At 41.3% G+C, this 24,497-nt stretch overlaps 1 protein-coding gene across 1 annotated transcript; it reads right to left on the reverse strand.

The window, feature by feature from the left end:
* Nucleotides 1–1,203: 1,203 nt before the first annotated feature.
* On the reverse strand, nt 1,204–15,072 carry LOC134644488 (C-type lectin domain family 17, member A-like). The gene is made up of 8 exons (XM_063497573.1): nt 14,981–15,072; nt 14,805–14,906; nt 14,495–14,650; nt 12,076–12,218; nt 3,738–3,841; nt 3,288–3,372; nt 2,658–2,779; nt 1,204–1,237 (listed from the first exon to the last, which is right to left on the reverse strand). Exons 1-8 carry the CDS (start codon nt 15,048–15,050, stop codon nt 1,204–1,206), a joined length of 816 nt encoding a protein of 271 aa, XP_063353643.1. The 5' UTR covers nt 15,051–15,072.
* Between the last annotated feature and the right edge of the window lie 9,425 nt (nt 15,073–24,497).

Here is a 24,497-nt window from a genome sequence, read left to right on the forward strand (position 1 = left end):
ACGGTCACCAAATTTCAAATAACAATAGGGATGAGAAAAAAACAGTTTTGTGTTTTTCTTTTCAGGACATGGTGGTTTTTAAATCACGCTTGCATAAATTCTGCAGATGGCAAAACACACCAGTTCAGAACTCCTTCTGACCCCCTGTGGCCAAAACAAGTCATTAGCACATATCTTTAAGCTTTTGGTCATGCAGATCCAGCCACTGACATGTAAGCTCACCATTGTGTTTAACAAATATCTTTTGGAAATTCAGTACAAGGAATAAACTGAACCAAAGTGAAGACTTACGTCAGAGTCAGTGGAGTCCCATCTACCCATTTCCATGTTCCCTCTTGTTCTTTGTCATTCAAACCAATCCAAACTCCTTCTGTGGTGATTGTAGACAGGAAGTTCTGTTTAATATGAAGGAAAAACCTTTTATTTTACTTCAGAACACAGGCCCTTTCTCAATTCTAAGTAGGCGAGTACGTACTCGTGTTCTCGGCGAGACCGGACTTGCCGAGACCGCACGGGAGTACGGACTTACCGAGAACGCGAGCACGGACTCGCGATTTGTACAATTGGAACACCAGCGTACTTGATGAAGTCACAGGTCCGGAGTTTTTACTGCTGTCCCCTCTTAATTTAACTGTGATTAATATGTTATGAAGCTTAACTTTAATCTTAGCCAAACCGATTTACTCAGGAACAAATAAAACACTGAAATAAACCAAACATTAACATTTAGACGTTATCTAAGTGACTTATATATCATGTTTAACCTCAGTAACAAAATGTCTCCATTAATAAAAATAGTGTACATGTATGCCTTAATAAAAAACAAACAGGTGAGATGTTAGAACGCTTTTATTTTTATTTTAGTAGACACTCAAAAATTACAATAGACAGCTGCTGGGGTTTGGAAGAGAACTGAACAAGTATTTAAAATATAATCTGATTATTTTGAAGAAGCCTTTAGGATCTCCACGTATTAACATGCTGCTAGTTTTAGTTTGAAAATGTTTCCTCCTGAATTGAAAAATATCTGAGCCAAAGCGATTTACTCAGGAACAAATAAAACACTGAAATAAAGCAAACATTAACATTTCGATGTTATCTAAGTGACTTATATATCATGTTCAACCTGAGTAGCGAAGGACCGCGGAGAGGAGGGGTGGGGGTTGAAAACGATGTGCGGGAGTCCGCTGCTCTCGCCGGGCTCTAGTAATCCTTGACCTCCCGCTTTGCTATCAGGCTGGTGGTTAACAGACGTCTCCGAAAACATCGGAGCACGTTTCGAAATATATGATATCTTGATAAACCAAGAAGATATTTGAAGTTTACACAGCTACATTCTCGCCTGAAAATATCTTAAAAGTTTATTTTGTGACCCAGAAGTAATATTTAAAAAGTTTTTAGCCGCGCTCCTCCGCCATTGCCGCGTTTGAGTTATGGACGAAATGCATTCTGGGATATTTAGCTGTACCAAGTCCACACAAGTCACCACCGATGCATGCTCGATAAAACAGGCGGAATGAGAACACATCCAGGAATTTTTCGCATTGTCGGCTTGATGCGTACTTCGAATTGGAACAGTACTTGGTCTCCGACTGATGACGTATCACGAGTACACGAGAACGCAAGTACGCACAAGTAAGCATATTGAGACAGGGCCATAGTTTTGGTCTATGCAGTTTATTGTATCTAAAAGTCTCTTTTAAAAATCCAAAGCCAACACTAATTAAAACTTCGAATTTTCTATAATGCATTTCGTGCAACACTGAAGATACAATTAATGACAGCTCACACAGCAAAACACTCACTCATTCAAATCTTTAATTTATTTTGTCATATTTTTTTCAACAATCAAGAAGTCATTGCCACCAAAATCTCTTCATACTATCTAAATAAGTGTGGTCAAAATGTTAATATATTCTGTCAGTGGACTCTTAGAGGTGTCTGCTCATGTCATAAATCTAATACCCATTTTTACTAAAACATAAATTTTAATAAAACACGTAGAATATCACAACCAAAAATCATGTGCTGTGGAAACCAAACATAGTGCAATAGTATTCTGTAGGTTACTGGACTTGCTGTCACTCCTGCCCCTTAGCCAATGCCTCATAGCAAATGCTCTTTCCTGCAATGTATGCTGCATCCCCTGCATTCGTTAGCATCTTTTCCATATCCTGTTTTCCTTATCCTTGCTACACTGCCACACTTCCTTATTCTTCCTCTGCATCTTCTTCCACTGACAGGTTGTTTCCTCCATACAATGTCTGTCTAAACAGATTTCTTTGATACACTCTAGTACATTAAACATGTTTTAAAATTCTCATGATTTTTTTTTTTTACTTTATTTTGTGTTAACACTACAAAAAATGTATACTTTGAAATTAAAACTATTCAGCAAAAATGAAAAGGGGTTCATTAAATTCTGTATAGAATCAGAGAAATCTAATCTGTCTAATAAGTGTCTGTCTCACACTGTGACAGAATAATAGTTGTTTCAGTGTTTAAGGTCTAGATATGTGTTGATTAAATGTTGAAAGGTTAATGGAAACATTTTGCTGTTTTTCAAAACCAGAAAAAGGTATTTACATTAAAAATAGGAGCTTGAATTTCAAAATGTATTTACAGCTCAATAACACACACATACATAAACACTGTACCTGTTCTTCAGGGCTGTTAATAACCACCAGATCTGCTCCTCTGTCTCTGCAGTCCCTTCTGGCTGCATCCCAGGAACCAGAGCTTTCAGAGAGGAGATAGCAGCTATGGTTGAATCTCCATCCTACAGAACATGTTTTATCTGAATGAAATTACAGACAAGTAATATTTGAGTTATTGATTGGTCTTTTATGAACTGCATAACAATGCTTATTTGATTTCTGTTTAATTAATTAAAATCCTCCAAAGACTTGATCACAAAGATCTAAGCACAGTTTATTCACTTGAGACTCAATAATAATAATAATCATAATCATAATATAACACAAAATAAAACTTGCAATTTACTAATAAAACATTTAACAAATACAACAATGAAAACATTAAACACTAGCATAAAAAACAATCAGAAACCCCAAACAAAACCACTTATTTTGAGCCATGCTGGTGTTTTTATCTTAGCCACAAAGCCACCTCATTTTATAATATAAAACAGAGGACAATTGAAATCTAGAATTATAATCAGAGATAAAACTTCAAAACTATTAATGAATAAATTATCTTAAAGAAACTTTACTTGGATTTGGTGTTTTTTCACAGATCCATTGAAGAGAATCTGTCGAACACCAAACATCATCCCAAGACCTTCTCTCATCCTTTCTGACATAAGCACAGTCCTGTTTTCCACCATTATCAGGTTGTGTTGTTGCCCAGTACCTAGCAGGTCAGTGACAACAACATTATTTTTTTTATTATTATTGAGGAAAAAATGAGCCTTTGTCTTTGGTGTTTGTGTGAGGAGTTTTGTCAGATTGATTTTCCATCAGCAGCTTTGAGATTTTATAAACACACTGTACATTAAGATTGCCAAATTACAGATAACAATGGAGAGAATATATATTTTATTTTACTTTTACTACACAAAGTATACAGAGAAACACACAAGCACAGACTGCACAAACATCTCGACTGATAACTACTGCCTTGACTCATTGTGGCAAAAAATTTTGGAAATCTTTTGGAAATTTAAAAGTAATGAATGAACTAGTAAAGTAATGAACTAAACCAAAGTGAAGGCTTACATCAGAGTCAGTGGAGTTCCATCTACCCATTTCCATGTTCCCTCCTGTTCTTTGTCATTTAAACCAATCCAAGCATTTTCTGTGGTGATCGTAGAGAGAAAGGTCTGTTTAATATGAAGAGAAAACATTTTACTTTTGAACCACAATTTTATCTGCATATTTTATTTATAAACTATAGAATTATTTTATGTCATAAGTTGCACCTGAGAAAAAACATAATCATAGCAAATAATTTCATTTCACAGGCGCAGTTAAATTCCTCGCTCCTAAATTCAACAAGCCACATGCTAGAACATGCAAAAAGAAGCCATCACAGAAAAAGATTGTCTGCTTTGCATACACTGATATTTGTTTACAATTTGAAAAATTGTTTGCCAAATAACTATCAACATCAAAAGGAAAAACTGCATGAACTTATTATTATAAAATGTGAATGGATGTAAACTGTGCCTATGTTGCTGCCTTTGAGTGCACTTTGATCAGTCAAACACAGCTGTACACATCTGGCTGCAGAGCTTCACTGACTGTGGGTTCACGTGCCACTGTAATTCATCTAAATAATATTAAAGATTCTCTGAACAGTTAATCTGTGGACTAGTGCCTAATAAAACAGTTATAACTGTTACTATCATTTTGTGTAAATCTAAAGGGTCTTATAGCTACTAACTAATCTCACAATTTTCTGTTATTAATCGCTATTAATTGCGATGAATCGCAATTATTTGATCAATAGTCTGGCTCCAATTCCATTTTTTCAACTTTATATTTTAAGCTTGTAACAGACATTTATGCAATACAATGAAGTAAATGCAGAATAAACACAAAGAATGTATGCTGAAATTCAAAGAGAACTTTAATAGTTTTCATCAATCTTTAACACAGTGAAAACTTAAAAAACCTTCAAGGTCATCAACAGTTACTGAACCCAGGCCTAAAGGTTAAAGTGAATACCATAACAGAATACCATAACAATAAATGCACAAAACTCAGTATTTAAAACACAAAAAGACAAAGCTGAAAACCCAGAATGTTGAACGTTTTTCACTCCAAAGGAGCAATATGGCTTAGTCCTTCTTTGCACTCAGCCAGTTACTAAGGCAGACTATTTTGTTTACATTATCTGATGACAAAGAAGCACGCTTATATTGAATCATGTGACCTGAGAGTGAGCATAAGCTCTCCCAAGGCACTGTGGTTGCAGGGGTTGACAGGTACTTGTGTGTAATAGGTGCCAGCCTGGCATGTGCTCCTTCTCTCTTTAACCACGTAGGAGACTACATCAATTTTGGGCTCTGCTTTGTACAGATTCAGACAGCGGTCTATAGGGTCTTCCTCTGTATCTGAATCAGAAGAACCCAGCACACATGCACACCAACCATCTTGCTCTTCTTAGGTGAGTGTTCCTCTGTTGTCTGAGCAGATGGTTGGTGTGCATGCATCTCTGCACACCTCTCCTCTTTCGTCTTTGGAAAGGCACTTAAGGTCTTTAAACCTGGGATCAAGTGCAGTAGCGATCTTCAGCCATGTGAGATTGCTGCTGTCCCTCCGCTGAGCTAGGTCTGTGGTAAAAACCTTCTTAAACCTCAAAACGTAGACTGGGTCATCATCTGAGGGCTCCATAATCCTGAACAAATGACTCAAGGCTGACAACTCCATGGAACAGGAGACATACCGCTCTCCCCCCAGCAGTTCGGTCACATACCTGCAATAGAAAGATCAAGTCTGCATTTTTCTATCAATCACACAGAGACAAACATAAATAACACATATGAAAATACACAGAGAAGTGGAGGTGGAGAACATACTTGAAGACAAAGCTAGAACACGGAACACAAAGGTAGACACACAATCACGAGAAACAAAATGATTTACCTGCAAAGTTCAAGTAGTTCCTCCAGCTTTTGCAGTCTGTGAAGCTCCTGGTCAGTCAACATGGTCACCTTGCTGTTTTGCTGAGCCAAGATGGTGGTCAGCACAGATTTGTTTCTCTGGATCCGCTTGATCATCTCTAGGGTGGAGTTCCATCTTGTTGGAACGTCCTGAACAAGCGGTTCTGTTTGATGTCCATGTGCAGCTTGCTGTGCCTTTAATTCCTGAGCGTTTGCTGGACTATGCTTAAAATGTCCAACAATCTTGTGACATTTGGCCAGAGCCCTTTCAAATGTGCTGTCATTAAGAGAAACTGTGACCGTTCTTTGCAGAATGTGGACCATGCAGGGCATGTGTTCAAATGGAAGTAGTCTGGCGGCTGCAACCATGTTACGAGCACTGTCGGTGCAAAGCGTGGTTAGTTTGTCCCTGATTTTTCATTCGTTTGCAACACTCAGAAAATGGTCAGCACACACCTCAGCATAATGCCTCTCTTCAGTTTTACTCACTGTTAGTGCAAACGATTGTAAAGTCCAGTTGTTATCAATATAATGTGCCGTGACCCCCAAGTAATTATTGTTGTTCATCGAAGTCCAGCGGTCTCCAGTGAGAGCGACGTTCCTTACTTGCACAAGCTTACTGGACTGCTGAGCCCTCTGGTCCTCTTACAAAGCATGCAGTCTCGACACAGTGGTTCCTCTCGAGGGCAGATTGTAACATACATCTCCTGATGCAGCGCGAATGACTTCTCTCAATCCGTCATCTTCTACTATGCTAATTGGTCGGGGGGTTTTAGCTATCCAAATTTCCAAGGAATTGGTTAATTTTTCTCTCACATTTTTTGTTATTCGTCCATGAGCACCATACTACTGAAGCGTAGACTGGCGAGGTCCCATAGAGGCGGATTCAGTTGGTTGTTTTGCTCTCAGGTGATATGCCAGTGGTGAACTGCTTCTGTGGTACTTGAATTTAGCTTTGCAAACTGTGCACCTTACTCTCATTTTGTCCAACAAGCCATCAGGCAACTTCTTAAGGAGAAACTTTCCACCAAAAAGTCCGTCCTCGTCCATGCTTGCGTGTGTTAGCTATAGTAGCATGGTATCACTTCTTCTTCTAATCATTTCTGTCAGGCCAAATGCCAGCATATCACAATGTTACTCATGAGCTTCTCCAGAGCTGCTCATGAGTTTAAAGATCTTAGATTACAGGAAATTAAAAAAGAACAAAACTGTGCTAATTGCGTTAAAATTTTTAACGCGTTAAATGTTTCACGTTGATCTCAACAATTAACGCGTTAATTTTGACAGCACTAGTTTTTATGCTTTGTGATTATATTGTATCTGTGCAGCTAACCAGCAGATTTACTTTAGTCATGTCTGCTGTAGATCCATCAGTGTTGGGGAGTAACGGAATACATGTACCGCCATTACGTATTTAAAATAAAATATATGAGTAACTGTATTCCGTTACAGTTACCGTTTAAAAAGGTGGTATTCAGAATACAGTTACTTTGTTGAAATAAAGGGATTACACAGTGGTATTTTCCTGTTTCATATTCAGCTATGCCCTCTCTATCTTTGGTTTCCACGCCCCAAACAAAACACGAATTAAGAGGCTCTAATGCCTGTGTCTCAATATCGCGGCCCATGTCACCTCTACTTGCAGCCCGCATAATGACGTGAAGGAATATTTTAAAAAAATATTCACAAAAATGATTTAATATGAAGGCAATAGGCAGAGTGTTACAGGCATAGCCCTAAAGAACGTAGCCTCATGGGCAGTGTAGTCCGTGCTGCAGGGAGAATGGACTGCCATACCCGTTATGTGTCTGTGAGCGCGAGGAGGGAGAAAAAGGAAAAATATGAGCTGTCACCGAGCAGAAACGGGAGCTGGAAGCATGCAAATATAATAATAACCACTGCAGCCAAAAAGAGTGCCTGACAAGCCCAGTTGTCAGTAAGCTATTAAGACTCGGCTGTACACTTTTTTCGTGTTTTTCTCCGAAACAATAAGTTCCGTTGGAGCAGCCTTTCAACGCCTCTCTCTGTCTCTCTCTAGCAAAGTTGACCCAGACAACAAAGTAAAGCTAGTTTTCGGCTACGAGCCCGACACGGAACCCGACGTATTACCCAGAGGTCCCTTTACTACGGTTCGGAGCTGCGGACCTGTTTTATATACGCGCAGAATAGTTTTCTATAGGAGATCGCTGCAAAAAGTGCAGCCTTACCTAATGTCCACCCAACTGTTGCTCATTTTATATTAAAACTCTAGTCGGTATTGGTATGGCGAGTAACCTTCAGTAAAAGTAATAATTCACACAGCAATAGTACATTCATGTAGTTGTAAAAAGCATCATAATATAATAGGTAATCCAAAGTATTCAGAATACGTTACTGTCATTGAGTAACATAACGGAATACGTTACAAAATACATTTTGGGGCATGTATTCTGTAATATGTAGTGGAATACATTTTAAAAGTAACCTTCCCAACACTGAGATCCATCACTCTGGTCTCAGGTCTTGGACCAGCACACATCTATCTGCTGTCTGTTGTCACTGCTCAAATATTTGTTGTACAATTTTTTTTTAAGTATTAAAATTTTAGTTTGATTAATATTTTTATTCAGTAAAAAAATACATTTTTACTATAGTAAAATGTATAAATATTCTGCATTAAAACAGTCTTCAAACTCTATATAATTGTTTGGTCTTTAAATTGTACACCACAACTGAAGCTAAATCATACCACAATTTGTTAGTTGATTCATATGAATCTAATTGTGAGACATGGGATGTTCTGTGCACCGGTGAATGTACTGATTCATCACTGGCTTCACTTTAATACTGAAAAACATCTTAAAAAACGTATAATTCTAGGGCACGTTTTGAAGCACTCCTGTCCAGTTATGGTATGTGCAGTTACATATGTTTGATGCAGACTGAGCAGCTTTTTGTTCAAAGGTTTAAATGTCTGTATTTTGGCCAAAGTAAAAATTTGGCCCTTAGAGGTTCTGATGCACACTTCTTTTCCTGATCCTCGTTATGTGTTTTTTAAGTCATAAAAGCTTTGTAATACTGTACAACAGATTAATGGGACAGCTGTGACGTGGCTTCACAACTTCAGAACTTGCCTTAGATCACTCTGGTTTGTAGGATTTGTTCAGCAGTAAAGTAATACAGTGATGGTTGTTTGCATTTCCACTGCTACGCATCAAACATTAACTGTTGATAATTTGGTAAACTTTGTCTTTCAAAATGTAAACAAATACGGACACAAGCAGTGCCTATGTCACTTCCACTGTGTAACTGAGTTTAACGCAGTAACCTGAAGTGTCCATCAAGGTGACCAATCACATTAGGACCCCCCTTCTCCTTTGCACTACTGCCCCCAATCAGTCAAAAATGAGTTGATTTGCACAAGCAGGATTTCTCTCCAAGCACAAAGAGCTAAACACAAGGGCGTGAAACAGCAGCACTGTTTTGCTGAAGATAAATTTCACAACAACTCATATAGTAAATCACTCGTTAACCTGCAGCATGCTGTAAATCTTTTTCAACAATCAATAAATCCTTGTCACCAAAAACTTGTTGATGCTGTCTACACAAGCTCAAGATTTTAATATATTCTCTCAGTGGTGTTACTGCCCTGGCCATGTACAGAATCAGTGCGTGTCAGTATGTCTTGTTTGTATTGTTTGTTTTTCATATGTGTGTACTGTGCCTTTAAGAGTGTCGGCAGGCCCCTCCTTGGGTGAGCTGTTTTGAGTTGGCTTTGAGCTGGCAGCTCCTGATTGGCCCCACTATCAACAGGCTGTGTTTTGTTTTGTTTTTTCATAAAAACCTTTTTCCTTCATAAACAGGTTCATAAAAAATTTAAAGACATTTTGCTGATGCACTTTAATTCAGCAAATGTAATGTAAAATAACCATATTCATCATGGTTTTTTAACTTTATTCTGATTGTGTTAACGTTAAGAAAAATGTTCATTTTTTAATATTAAAACTATTCACCAAATAAGAAAAGAAAAACAGAAAATGTCTTTTAGTAATAGGATAAGATGGCCCCAACTGACAGCGTGCTTAGTGAATACCTCAGGCAGCAGAAACCCAAGGAAGAGGAGGAAGGCGAGGAACCATCATGGAAGGACAGGCCCCTCCATGGTATGTACCACCGGCAGATAGCGGAGGTGGCTGATATCAAGAAATGCTGCCAGTGGCTGGACAAAGCTGTACTGAAAAACAGCACAGAGGCACTAATCATGGCAGCACAGGAACAAGCTCTGAGCACAAGATCCATAGAGGCTGGGGTCTATCACACCAGGCAAGACCCCAGGTGCAGGCTGTGTAAAGATGCCCCAGAGACAATCCAGCACATAACAGCAGGGTGCAAGATGCTAGCAGGCAGGGCATACATGGAGCGCCATAACCAAGTGGCCGGCATAGTGTACAGCAGACCTCCCCAAAGTGTGGGGCGGGCCCCCAGAGCCATTGCAGGGGGGGCGCGGTATGAAAAGGGGGAGGGGGGGGGGGACAAAACGCTTGGACACTGCTAGCACGGGGCGCCTACACAAACGCAAATCAGGAGATGAAGCATTGCTGAATATGTTTCCAAACCAACTTCATTCTAAGCCAAAGACTAGAATGATGAAGCATATCTTCACTTTGGTTTCACCTGCACAAGTGCCAAGGTAGGTCTCCCCTGCAGAATTGGTTTTCCCTTCGTCAGGAGCACGCGCTGGGTTACAGTATCCCACATTCTTGATTTTTAGTTCACAAACACTTGTTGTAATGACTAACTACTCCTGACATTTTGGAGATTTTAGCTCTTTGTACAGTAAAGTTACAGCGGGATACAAATAATATCAGGCTGATCCTGCCACAATTTGTTCCCCCGGTTCAAATCACGGACAAACAGCATCCAACAGTTGTTTATGTTTATAACCCATTTTGCAGAGGGATTGAAAAATGTATTGATAGCAATGTTGAATATTATTACACAGGAAAAAAAACAACTACATGTAAAATAATCACACCGTGACGCCTCTGCCTTTCTAAATGGAGGGACAGTAGTTGCGTGTGTATATGTTAGCGTGTAAAACCTCCAGATAGTCAGATTAACAGAAACAGTATTTTGTCTCTACCTGCTATTCTGCAATTCATCTCATGTCAACAATAACGTGGCGCACAGCGTGACGTGAAAGAAGGCACATACCTTTGACGTTGCGTGACGAACTCTGTATTCCTTGTCCACACGTAAATGCAAAAAAGGAGTTTTAAAAAATCTCCGTTTTCGCTGATTCGAAACACCGTTTACGGAACAGCTGCGTTTTCAAAAATACCCGTGTAGGTGTGGAGTTAGTAGTTTATTTTCTTACTACCTGTAATTTATTGCAGATTACTTGTATTTGCTTAATTGTTTACTAAATGTTTGAGGTGTGAAATAAACTGCAATGGAGCAAAATATGGGTGTGTGTGGTTGGAGGATGTGTGTGTGCGTGTGCGCGAACATTTTTCTTGTAAAACAAAGGGGGGCCCAGCAAAAAAAGTTTGGGAACCACTGGTGTACAGGAACATCTGTGCCGAGTACAACCTGGAAGTCCCGAGGTCAAAATGTGAGACGCCCCCAAGGGTGGTGGAGAATGACCGAGCTAAGATCCTGTGGGACTTCCAGATACAGACGGACAAAATGGTGGTGGCTAACCAACTGGACATAGTGATGGTAGACAAACGGAAGAAGACGGCCGTAGCGATCGATGTAGCGGTTCCAAATGACAGCAACATCAGAAAGAAGGAACACGAGAAGCTCGAGAAATACCAAGGGCTCAGAGAAGAGCTCGGGAAGGTGATGGAGGGTGAAGGTAACAGTGGTCCCAGTGGTAATCAGAGCACTCGGTGCAGTGACTCCCAAGCTAGGCGAGTGGCTCCAGCAGATCCCAGGAACAACATCGGAGATCTCTGTCCAGAAGGGCGCAGTCCTAGGAACAGCTAAGATACTGTGCAGGATCCTTAAGCTCCCAGGCCTCTGGTAGAGGACCCGAGCTTGAAGGACTGACCACCCACAGGGGCGGGCGGGGAATTTAAAAAAATGAAATATATATATATATATATATATATATATATATGTATATATATATATATATATATAGATAGATATAAATAAATAATTACGGATGAGGGTCAGGATTCCCAAAATGAATTTAAAAAATACATCATTAAATAATTAATGAAATATGTCAATAATTAATTAATTAAACGTGTCATTAATTAAATACTATTTGAAATAAATAAATAATTTATTAAATGTTTTAAATAAATGAATAGGCATTTAATTAATTACTTAGATATTTATTTATTTAATTATTTCCATTTTAATTAATTAATTAATTAAACATTTAATTAATTATTTAATGGTGTGTTTAATTAATTTATTTTTTCACTCCTGGCCCTTCATATACATAAACACTGTACCTGTTCTTCAGGGCTGTTAATAACCACCAGATCTGCTCCTCTGTCTCTGCAGTCCCTTCTGGCTGCATCCCAGGAACCAGATCTTTCAGAGAGGAGATAGCAGCTATGGTTGAACTTGCTCCATCCTGCAGGACATGTTTTTTCTGGAAGAAATTACCAACAAATCCCAGTTCAGCAAGTTACTGAATTATATTTAAAGAACTCTATAACAATGCTCATTTGATCCGTTTAATTAATTGGAATTTTAGTACTTCAGTAGTTTTGCTTTTATCAATCACACCAACAAGAACAGTAAAGCCAGAGGGACACATTTCCTGCTGGGAAATTAAAACAGAGTGGACTGTGTGAAAAAATAAGACAATGAAAACACTCTAGACTAATTTGTGTGATCACTTTGTTGGTGAAAGTTGGACCCAGATCCAATTTATCAATGATGTACTTTTTTCATTTGCCAAATATGGTAGTGTTGTGATCAGTTTCATTTCTGATACTAAACTATTATTGTCTTGGCTGGAATGACCATGTTGCTGATGAGACTGACAACAACTATTATGACTGCATGGTGGTCAGGACTGTTGTATTAGCACTGGTGACCTGACCAGGCTGTACGCTGCCTCTCACTCCACAGCAGCTGGGATAGGCGCCAAACCTCCCAAGACCCTGAATTGGATAAGTGGAAGACAATGGGTAGATGTGTCTGTTAACCCACTTTCAGGCCTTGTGTTCACACATTGATATCTGAGGCAATGTTTGAACATCTAAAAACATTTTAGAGATAAAAGACTGAAATTTTCACGGACCTTTATTATCATCAAAATAAAAAGTCCAGCACTCCTGCAAAGAAAAGTGCTTGTATGAATGTTCGACTAGGTGAATGAGGCATGTTGTAAAAAGTGCTTTGACTGCTCAAGCAGAGTAGAAAAGTGCTATATAAGAACCAGTCATTTAGTTTTTGAGATATTAATGTTCAAACATTGCCACAGATTTCAATGTGTAAAAAAAAAAGAATTAAAAATAAATTAATGAACCATTTTTCAAAAGATATATATCTTGAAATATATGAAGCTAAATTATCACAGAACCCATTAGATATGTTCAAACTTTGAACCATAAAATTTGTATGTAAACGTGTTGGTCAAGCAGAATGTTTTAAAAAAAACATCTGATTTAAGATGGAATGACTGTAACTACCTATTCAATTCAATTCAATTCAATTCAATTTTATTTATATAGCGCCAAATCACAACAAAAGTCGCCTCAAGGCGCTTTATATTGTACAGTAGATCGCACAATATGTGATGCCTCAAAGGCATTTATGCCATTTATCTTTAATGTTTGCTTTAAAATAATTCATTTGTATGTATTTAAGTTAAAAAGAACAGTAAAAAGAGGTTGCTCTAAGAGGGAGAGTGACATGCGGTCATGCTCTGAGGCTTATCCACAACCATCCACTTGGGAACATTGTTCAGGCAACGCCGTAAGTGTATATATTTCATGATGAAGGTGTTAAAAAGGCATAAATAGCGGTATTTGTTAAAAACTATATTTTATTTGTAATTTATGAAGGTTGATTTGTACATGTTAAAAAAGGCAGTTTTGATGATCATTACTGTTGCTCAAGCTAATACGAAGATGTAAGGTCACATTTTGAGTTATTTGCAGTATTTATGTAAACATGGTCATTTTTTCTATTCTGTATTTCCTTTCAACTACAGTTTTCACCGCTTGTCAAATGAAGATTCTGAGTAAAAAGTCAACTCTACTCAGACTCCTGTATTCATTGACAGAGGTTTAGCTTGGTGTTTAATCAGAGTTGCTACACTCTGCAACAGAACACTACAACCTATGTTAAGGTCTATTTGTTGTAGACTCATTAATTTATAAATATAACTACAATTTCTATAAAGGAATCAATTTCAGCATTTTTGTACTGGTTAGATTTTGTGATGTGGTTCATGGTAGTACTACTGGGGTTAGGTTAATTGGTGAATCTAAATTGTTCATAGGTGAGAATGTAAGTGGGAATGGTTGTGTGTTTGTGTGTTTCTATGTGTTGGCCCAGCAACAGACTGGCCACCTGTCCAGGTTGTACCATGCCTCTTGCACTATGTTAGCTGGGACAGGCTCCAGTGACCCTGAATTGGATAAGCGCAAGAGAATGGCTGGATGGGAATAAATTAAATGCAATATCCTCCAGCAACTTTCTTGGGTTGACTTTATGAATTTTGAAGAATTTCAGTGAGTGCAAAGTCTTAAAGAGCCACAATCCCAAATGACAATGCATATTTGGTCTCTTAATGCAGCATTTAAGTTTGATTAATTTAAGTTAATTAAATTTCTTCTAAGTCAGAGAAAAGGAGAACAGTATTTGCTAGAGAATTGAATCACTGTAAAGACAACGGTAAATAAAAGGACTCACTCTGTTTGTACAAACTCAGAAGCCCTTCAAGCTCTTTGAGATTTTCAGAGAGGTTGGCACGCAGCAGGTCTCTTTCCTCAGTCATGACGGCAAGTTTTTTACTCACAGTGGAGAGATTTGCATTCAGGCTGTCTCTTTCCTCAATCATAATGAAGTCTGAAATAAATAAATTAGGACAGGTTTTTGAGACACAAAACATCTTGTGCATTCATACTTATACTGCTTCTGGTTTGAACATTGCTTAGTTTGTCAAATTTTATTTAGTACTCAGTGGCAGTTTGAACAATTATTTATGAAGAATCAGACTCACAGTGGACACCATGAGTGACAAATCTAGTTAGAAGTAAAACACCCAGCAGACTCCAAAACACAATGACATCTAAATAACGATTCCCCTTACAGCTCTTTGGACCTGAAAAGAGAAGAAAAAGAACTGAATTATACAACAGTAATAAGAGCTGTTAAAATAAATCTATCACTTCGTACCTGTGTGATGTGTTGACGGTTTTGGGTTGTCTTGTTCAGCAGATTCAGAATTGGCAGAAATTTCCTTCATTGCTCACAAGCAGGCAAATTATTTCCTAAATGGTGAGATCTGTAGCTCAGCGCTTGTAACCTGAAATTATCAGTGGTTTCAAGTTCTTCTTTTTTTGAACTTCCGAGGATGTCACACATTTCAGATGTTGTTGATATGATTTTCACAGCACTACTCAACCAGTAAAAGTGGATTTGATAATTTTGTATATGATAGTCATATGAAAACTAATAAAAGTTAAATTTCTTTACGCAGTTTTTTTTTAAGAACTTTAAAGTTTCAGATTTTTAAATAAAGAAAATGATCAGAGAGTTAGTAATTAAAGCTTTAGGCTTCTGACTAAGACCTTTAAGTTCTTATTTAGAAACTATATAGAAACATGCTAGATAGTATTTTTGATCACTTTTCAAAGATGGATTATTTACTGTCATTGCTGCAGAGACATTTGTATGATATGTGATTAAAAATAACCTCAACACAAAAAAGTGCTGAAAAAGGGGAGAATTTCTCTCCCTCTCTCTTACTTTTTAAAACATCGAGAAGCTTTGTATAAACATTATAATTTCTTGGAAACAGCACAAAAACAACAGGTCAGCTCCTATAAATGTTAGATTAGCACAAGTGGAAAGTGGCAATTAGGAGATCTTTATCTGATTTAGCCTTTGACCAACAGGTTGTGAGAATCCTATTTTTAACTACCAAGAGTGCCACTACCATGCTAGTAAATGGCAACAGCCTCCTGAACATAAGCAAATACGTAATACACAAATACATAGACATGGAGAGGGAAAAGGAACAAATAGGTAGAAAAAAAATGGAAAAAACATGGGGAAAAAGGCAACAAAAAGGACAGGGGGGACCAAAGCAAGAACAAAAGTCAAGTATAACCTATTGAGGCCAACAGTCTGAAGGCAATGATGAAATATTAATTCATCTGATATTCAGTGTAAGTGTAAGTGCACGTGGCACCAGGACACTCTAGACCGCAGCTCGTAAGTGAAGGGGTGGCAATGAGAATCAGCACCTCCAAATCTGAGGCCATGGTCCTCAGCCAGAAAAGGGTGAAGTCCCCACTCTGGATCAGGGATCATTTCCTGCCCCAAGTGGCAGAGTTTAAGTATCTCGGGGTCTTGTTCATGAGTGATGGGAGAAGGAAGCCGGAGACTGACAGACGGATTGGTGGGAACGCCTTGGTGTTGCCCTGGACAAGCTGGAGGAGGTTGCTGGGTAGAGGGATGTCTGGGTTTCTCTCCTTAGGCTGCTGCCCCTGTGACCCAGCCCTGGATACACGGAAGAAGATGGATGGATGGATGGATGGATGGATGGATGATATTCAGTGTTTGTGAATGTTGTGGATTAAGGTGTCTACTTGTTCTGGGTTATGGTGTCCATTTAGTTTTTCACCAGACTTCATAGCAATAGTGGATGTTTATTTTTTTCGCATGACTATATATTGTAACTCATCCAGTACAGAACTGCTGTTGCATAATGTGTCCGTACTGTGGGTGTCCTTGTTATCAAATTATGACTGGCTTTTGCCAGGAAACAATGTTTCATCACTAACATCTTGCTGTTTCCTGTAAGTCCATGCTCATCCTCCGCATTTGTGAGCAGTGTTTATTTTGTTTTGATCTTCTTAAATTCATGGAGAAACATCATATTTTATAAAAGCATTTAACATATTTAAGGACACTTTAATGTAAGCAAACCATCACACCCAATAGGCATTTCATAAAATTTCTGTGTATGGTAGAGTCTATTGTATAGACTGTATACAAATGATGTACATCACTGGGGCTGAAAAGCAAAGCGTATCAAAAAGTGCTTTTAATGCATTTCTAATGACCATGAGAGGATGACTTATCTCAGTTAGGGATGGGTACTGGTATCCGGTGCCATTATGGCACCAGTTCTGAGATAAACGGTAGTAACCAGACCTAAAAGCAGCGCACATTTCGGTGCTTTATTTTGGTGCTTTTTTTTCCTGCGATGTCATACACTTTGGATTCGAGCCAATCATTTTACCTTTTCAAGGATAGTAGGTGGGCCCAGGTACGTACGTTTTTTTAGAGCAGAGCTACAGATTAAAAATGCCCAAGGCGAAGCGGTCAAAAGTCTGACTGTACCTCACAGCAAAAGATGCAAACTCAGCAGCCTGCAACAAGTGCTTTAAGATGATACTGTGCAAAGGAGGTAACACCTCAAATCTGATGAAACACCTGGCGATGCATAGCGTTTTTTTAAAAGCCAAGAAATGCACAGTATTTGATCAAGACCTCACACTGAGCACATCTACTGCACTTGTGGTGCCTGTTATCGGATCCGGAGTTAGCAACATCCCCCAAGCCCTGCCAGCGTAGCAGAAATGATGAGGATGATGATGGCAGCAGCAGCCGTTCTTCTCTGCGTGAGTAGCTTAATGTTGTTCGTGTGTAATTTACGTTGAGTAGGCTAACCACGCTATTAAATTAATGCATGCAAGGTGAACTAGCAAACACCGTCGTAGTTACATGCGACTGTCTTCTTGTTTGATGGCAGATACTCCCTTCACTCTGGCCAAAAAGGCTAAAATGACCAAAGATCCAAAGATGTTTTTGGACAAAGTTTGTGTTTTTTCCATTGTTTAAGCACTGCTTCCAGCCAAGAGTGATACCATATATGCCCTATAGCTGCAGAAAAGGCTAACATTATTATCTTTTTACAAAAAAACAGCTAAACATGAGAGGTTTTCGGACAAAGTATGTGTTCTCCATTCTTTAAGCACCGGTTCGAGCACCGTTTAAGCACCGGGACTGTTTCAAAAGTACCGATTTGGCACTGGTATCGGATAAAACCTAAACGATACCCATCCCTAATCTCAGTGCAGTGTTAAGTCCAGTTATATAGGAGGAATATTGTGTATATTAACTGAAAGAACACATCATTGTTTTGGCGTTGTTAACAGTGTTAGTGCATTGCAAAGTAATGTGTTACTGTAATCATATTAAATTTTTCAGTAACACAGTAATGTGACACAGTATTGTATTAAATTAAGTAACTACATCGTAGCTGGTCCAGAGGCTGTCCGCGCTGAGGAAGAAGTCCAGTCAGCGGCCTAGAAGGTGACCACTGACGCCAAACCAGACATGGACGAGGAGGTGGCATGGCAGCTGCAGGACCAGACGAGGCAGGACCAGATGAGGCAGGACCAGACGGCGACGTGGCAGCCACAAATGATGGAGCAGGTGGTAGTGCTGCAGGCTGGATGGATCCCATGGACCCTCCAGCGGGGACTGCTGACAGCTGAAGCGATCCCTGAGACCCTCCAGCGGACACTGAAGACAGCTGAAGCAATCCCTTGGACCCTCCAGCGGAGGCTGCAGACAGCTGAAGCGATACCTCGGAACCTCCAGCAAAGACTGAAGACGGCTGAATGGGCCCCTTGGACCCTCCAGCGGAGGCAGAAGACGGCTGGCACGGTTCTTCAGAACCCCCAGTGGACACGAGGAAGTGCTGGCTGGAAGCCGCGGAGTGCTGGGTTGGCTCACCTGAGCCTGCAGCAGGAGCAGATGCAGGGCCAGAAGGTGTGGGGACCCCTGGCTGTATAGGTAGTTGAATAATGGCAGTTCAGTATGAGTGGCAGACTGAACTGGAGACTGAGCTAAAGACTGCACTGGAGACAGCGCTAAAGACTGCACTGGAGACGGAGCTAAAGACTGCACTGAAGGCTGAGCAGGAGACTGAGCTGCGGGCAGAGCTGCGGGTGACTGAACAGGAGACTGAGCTGAGCTAATAACCAAAGTGATGGTTGAGGTGAGAATGGAGCTGGTGGTGGAGTAGATGACTGAGCTTCAGGCTGGGCAGCTGACTGAGCTTCAGGCTCAGCAGAGAGATAAAATATTAACCATCCGTCCATTCGCTTCCGCTTAACCTTTTCAGGGTCGTGGGGGGTGCTGGAGCCTATCCCAGCTGTCATAGGGCGAGTTGCGGGGTACACCCTGGACAGGTCGCCAGTCTGTTGCAGGGCCAACACACAAAATATTAACTAAAATTCTAGAAAAAGCACATTACATAAAAGTTATAAATTGACTTGCGTCATTGAATGAAATCAGTATTTGATCCCATAAAACCCAGCCAAAATTCAGGGCATTATGCCACACAGATTGCAATCACTCAGTCAATTGTAGACAATCCTCATCTCAAATGAACACAGAATCAATTTCATTTTTCTCCATTCCAACCTCTCCAGCCTTTGGGCGAGACCAAAGAGCTGTCAAAGGGCATTGGGGACAAGATTGTCGACCTACACAGGGATGAAATGGAGTACGAGACCACCAGCAACTAGCCTGGTGAGAAGGTGACAACTGTTGGCGTTCAAATCAGAAATAGAACAAATATAAAATGACGATCTATCACCCCCGTCTGAAGCAAGATCTTCACCCCTGATGGGGATGATGATCATGAGAAAGGTGGTGGATAATCCCAAAATTAAAATTTTAATCATCTGAAGGCAGCTGGGACCACAGTCAGCAAGCACACCATTAGTAACACACTTACACCAGTGGTGGGCAACTCCAGGCCTCGAGGGCCGGTGTCCTGCAGGTTTTAGATGTGTCCTTGATCCAACACAGCTGATTCAAATTGCTAAATTACCTCCTCAACATGTCTTGAAGCTCTCCAGAGACCTGGTAATGAACTAATCATTTGATTCAGGTGTGTTGACCCAGGATGATATCTAAAACCTGCAGGACACCGGCCCTCGAGGCCTGGAGTTGCCCATCTCTGCACTACACAGTAATGGACTGAAATCTTGCAGTGCCTGCTAGGTCACTCTCCATGTACAAGCCCATCTTAAATTTGCTGGTGAACATCTTAATGATTTATAGAGAAACTTGCAGAAAGTGCTTTGAAAACCAAAATCAAACACTCTGACAGACTGATATACATACAGAAAATAATTGCTTCAAACCATTCCTTCTAAAGGTGGTTCAACAAGTTATTGAATTATAGTGTCTACTTAATTTTTTACAGGACTTCATATCATCCCTGTGAATTTTTTTAACGACTGTATGTTGTAACTCAAGTAATGCAGAGTTGTTGTTGCATAATGTGTTTTTACTGTGTATTTTGTTTTTACTGTGTGCATGCTTGTTATCAAAGTATGGTTAGCTATTGCCAGGAAACTGTGCTATGTTGCTATCTGTTAAATATCGGCACATGTGGTTATTATCATACCATGGTCAGGGTTTAATCAGCTTGCTGTTTCCTGTAAGCCCGTCGTCATCCTCTGTACTTTGAATGCTGTCAGCAGTCAAAATAACAGAGGAGGACACATTAAGTAATATTAAAAGATTTTATTCACTTTATTTATTTATCTACCACTAAAAGTAATTCCAACTGGTCCAACCAGTGCTGCCACATTAACATTACATCAAATCAAGAGTACTTAACTCCCTGGTATAACTCTCAAACGTGCACCTTAAAGCAGATAACTCGCAATTTAGAAGAGCATCATTTAGCCTGGAGAAATAGTTTGCTGCTTTGTAAGAAAGCACTCCGCAAAGCTAGAACATCTTACTATTCATCACTGATTGAACAAAATAAGAACAATCCTAGGTTTCTCTTCAGCACTGTATCCAGGCTGACAACAAGTCAGAGCTCTGTTGAGCCAACCATTCCTTAAATGTTAACTAGTAATGAATTGATAAACTTCTTCACAAATAAAATTTTAACCATTCGAGAAAAAATTAGTCATAATCATCTCACAGATGTAATTTTATCTACAGCTACTTTCAGTACCATTGATATTCATTTATAGTCTTTTTCTCCAATTGATCTTTCTGAGTTAACTTCAGTAATTACTTCCTCCAAACCATCAAAGTGTCTTTTAGACCCCATTCCTACAAGACAGCTCAAAAAAGTTCTACCATTAATTAATGCTTCAATCTTAAATATGATCAACCTATCTCTAATAATCGGCTATGTACCACAGGCCTTCAAGCTGGCAGTAGTTACCTTACCTAAAAAGCCATCACTTGACCCAGGGGTCTTAGCTAATTAAAGGCCAATCTCCAACTTTCCAAATCCTTGAAGAGTAGTTGTCAAACAGCAAACAGATCATCTGCAGAGGAATGGCTTATTTGAAGAGTTTCAGTCAGGTTTCAGAGTTCATCACAGCACAGAAACAGCTTTAGTGAAGGTTACAAATGATCTTCTTATGGCCTTGGACAGTGGACTCATCTCTGTGCTTCTCCTGCTAGACCTCAGTGCAGCGTTCAATACTCGTGACCATAATATTTCAGGTAGGCCATGCATGGAGAAATGTAAGAAAAGAAAAATATCTGAAGAAAATAGAACATTTAATGATGCCTGGGCAGATTTATTTGCATTTACTTCTGACGAGAACGGCCTAACAGTATGCCTAATTTGTAGATTGTCGATCTTCGGATCCACTTGAGCAACTATTCTCCACCATGAACTATGATAAAAAAAAAAAACGCTCACACCTCACAGACGACAGCTTACAGTCCTGTGTAAAGATGAAAGTGACTATAGCCCTTGACTATAGCCCTTGTCTGCAGACGCTATGCGTAGAGGTTCAGGAGCAGAAGTCCCATGGTAAACATATCACGGCAGACTCGACGATGTTTGCATTAACATGCTTTACAGCTTCTCTTTATTGACCACTTTTCACACACGGTTGCTGTACACATGCAGGCTAGCACAGACTTTTTTTTTTTTTTTTTTTTAAACCTGTCCCGTTTGGTTCTTTTGCCATCAGAATTATTGTCTAAAGGCGAAGAAAGATGCCCAACGGATTTACTTTACCAAATGGACCATCCCAGCCTTGCCGTAATGGTCCATTTGATTTACCTTTTATTGTTTATTTTATTTTATTTTATTTTATTTTTTTTACTTTGCTAGATACGGGACAGGGGAAAAGAAAAGGGAGAAAGAAAGAGGGGGGAAAAAACAAAACAAAACAAAAAAAAAAACAGCGGAGAAGAGGGACTGGGATAAAGGGCAAAAAACAAAAACCAACAAAATAAGCAGATAAAAAATACATATATCGATCACCTGGATCACCTGTTGAGAAAGAAAAAAGAAAACAAGCAGAAGAAAACGAGAGTAATAGAATAAACAACATCACAATGATATATGGGAATATAACACTAAATACTTAATATTAAACATTATTGTGCAGCACGTAAGATCGACAGCGCACAGTGTGCTTTGAGGTAGGAGCCAAAAAGGGTGTAGTTTGTGTGTGTGATCACCTGTGTGTACACCTGTGAGCATGAGCGCGCTTGTATTTAAAAGGTTCCTTAATGTAATGATCTGCTAGAGGGTGTGGGGGGCCACAGTCCCATCCTCCAGGGCATGAAGCAGGTATGGAGGAGATCAAAACTCCAGACATCCAGAGGCCCCCAGAACACAAGAGACCAAGGAAGACCAACAGAGGGGCAGCCACGCCACTGTCCCAGAAAGAGCTGAGGAGAGTCCCAGATGAGGGATCACTCAGCAGCCACGGAGCAGAAGCCAGGGGGGGTTGCAGTGACGTGCCCGTGAGCTCCGCCGGCAGCCAGCTGTGCCTGAGTGACCGAGCCCCAGGCCGAGAGGCCGAGGGCACCCCACCCCCGAAGTGGCCCGAGCGAGCCCCAGGTTCCAGGCCCCGATAAGCAGCCACCAAGGAGTGAGCCGGTGTGTACCCGGACGCCCACCCCCGGACACAAAGAACCACCAACGCATCGATGTCTGAGGGCGTCTGCCACCGGCAGGGGAAGTGGTGGGGGGAGATAGGCCTCCAAACCTTGGAGGGCCTGAGATGTCCCCAGAGAGGTGGCGTCTGATACCCAACCTGACATATAGACACAGACATACAGGCACACTCAAATACAAACATCCATTCCCACCCTCATGCTCTCATAGGCAATTACTCCACACTCATCCAACGTGGAGACAGACATAAAGAGACGCTGTACACACAATCACACTCCCCAAGCGTACTCTAAGAACCGGGTCTAGGTACCCTTGCCCCTGGAGGGGGAAACTGCACCCAGACCCAGGTGGTGTTACCCTTTTCCCTGCAGTGGGGAGAAGCAGACTGCCCCGACTCCGCAGCAGCAGGGAGGCCCCACACACCAGACCCCAGTCGGACGGCCAACTCCTCCTCCTAGCCCCCCCGCTCCAGCAGGCCGCAGAGACCGGGGGTGTGAGAAGACTCCAAACCTCCCTCTACCCGCTCATATGTAGTGTTGATGTATATGTGTTCTAAGGTGCAATTAAAACCCAGGAGGGCATGGAGCTACCTGCCAGAGAGCAGCAGGTAAGCGCATAGCCCCTCCTGATAGCCCTCAATGTCTAGGTGTATTTAAAATTGAGAGGTGGGCAACGACGCCAGGGGTGAGGTGTACACCCTGATGGTAATTTGGAGTCCGTGTTGTGAGCCCACCCCCAAGATCCTATATGTATGTGTTATGAGAGTGTGAGTAATGTGAATGTCTAAGTTGTGAGATAAAATTGAGGCACAGGCAGCCAGAAGGGGACAGAGGGGGGGGGATGCCTCCTCTGCACCCTGGTGACACACCCCTACCCCAAGGCCCTGCATGTGTGGGTGATTGTGGTGGAGCGGGAAGAGGGAGGCAGCTGGAGATGGGGAGGGAAGAAAGGGAGGGGCAAGTGACCCCTCCCTGGGGCCAGCTCCCCGGCTGACCCCAGTAGGCACCCCCATGCTCTGCAACCCGCCAGGGAAAGGGGGCCCAGGCCCATCCGGACCAGGGCCCAGTGCAGCAGCGCCGCCCGGCCCCACAGAGCCCGGGACAGCCCACCCGACCCCACTACAGAGAAAACTGCACCCACCCCATCATCCACTCATCTTCCAGACTACACAAGACAATAGACGCCCAGGCTGAGATCTTCCTCCACCTCTCCTATATCTCCCCCTCCTGCAGAGAGAATTCCTGAGGAGAGGAAAGCTCCTGCAAGATGTGACAACCTCCCCCACCAGTTGAAGAGTCCCCCAGGTGGCTCGATGCACTGGCGGCACCCTGCGCCAGGACTGGGCCCCCATACACCCACCCGCCCACAACCCCAGCAACACACCAACCAGGACCCGAGCCCCCGAGGCCCGGCCAGGGCCCCAGCCCAGAGACGGAGCGCCCCCAGAACCTCACGCCCGTCCCGGACCCACCCAGGGGCAGCCAGGCTACCAGGTCAGTAACCCACGTCCGTCAGCACAGACCCTCCCCTAGCCCCGCTGCACGCAGCCACGAGGAAACCGTCACCTAAGAGCCAACAGAGCCCTTAATTGGCCATGACCGCTACCCCGGGTTGAGCCCCCCAAGGAAGATGCTCCTGGGGAACCCCCCGACGCCCTAAGCCTGTCCCTACCCCCACACCAATCACAACAGTGAAGGTGGGACCAAACTATGACCCCCCAAACTATGATGGAGCTGATCAAAGGAGCCCAGAGCAATTGATCTGATGTGG

Source organism: Pelmatolapia mariae, linkage group LG16_19 (genome assembly GCF_036321145.2).
Source record: "Pelmatolapia mariae isolate MD_Pm_ZW linkage group LG16_19, Pm_UMD_F_2, whole genome shotgun sequence".
NCBI lineage: Eukaryota > Metazoa > Chordata > Actinopteri > Cichliformes > Cichlidae > Pelmatolapia > Pelmatolapia mariae.

What these genes read in the sequence shown, in the direction of transcription:
- LOC134644488 (XM_063497573.1), bottom strand. Translation starts at nt 15,050, where the DNA reads ATGAAGGAAATTTCTGCCAATTCTGAATCTGCTGAACAAGACAACCCA. An exon ending in AGAGAAGGTCTTGGGATGAT is followed by an intron (nt 2,780 to 3,287) that starts GTTTGGTGTTCG and finishes CATGTTCTGTAG; the next exon opens with GATGGAGATTCAACCATAGC. An exon ending in TTAACAGCCCTGAAGAACAG is followed by an intron (nt 1,238 to 2,657) that starts GTACAGTGTTTA and finishes GTTAACCACCAG; the next exon opens with CCTGATAGCAAAGCGGGAGG.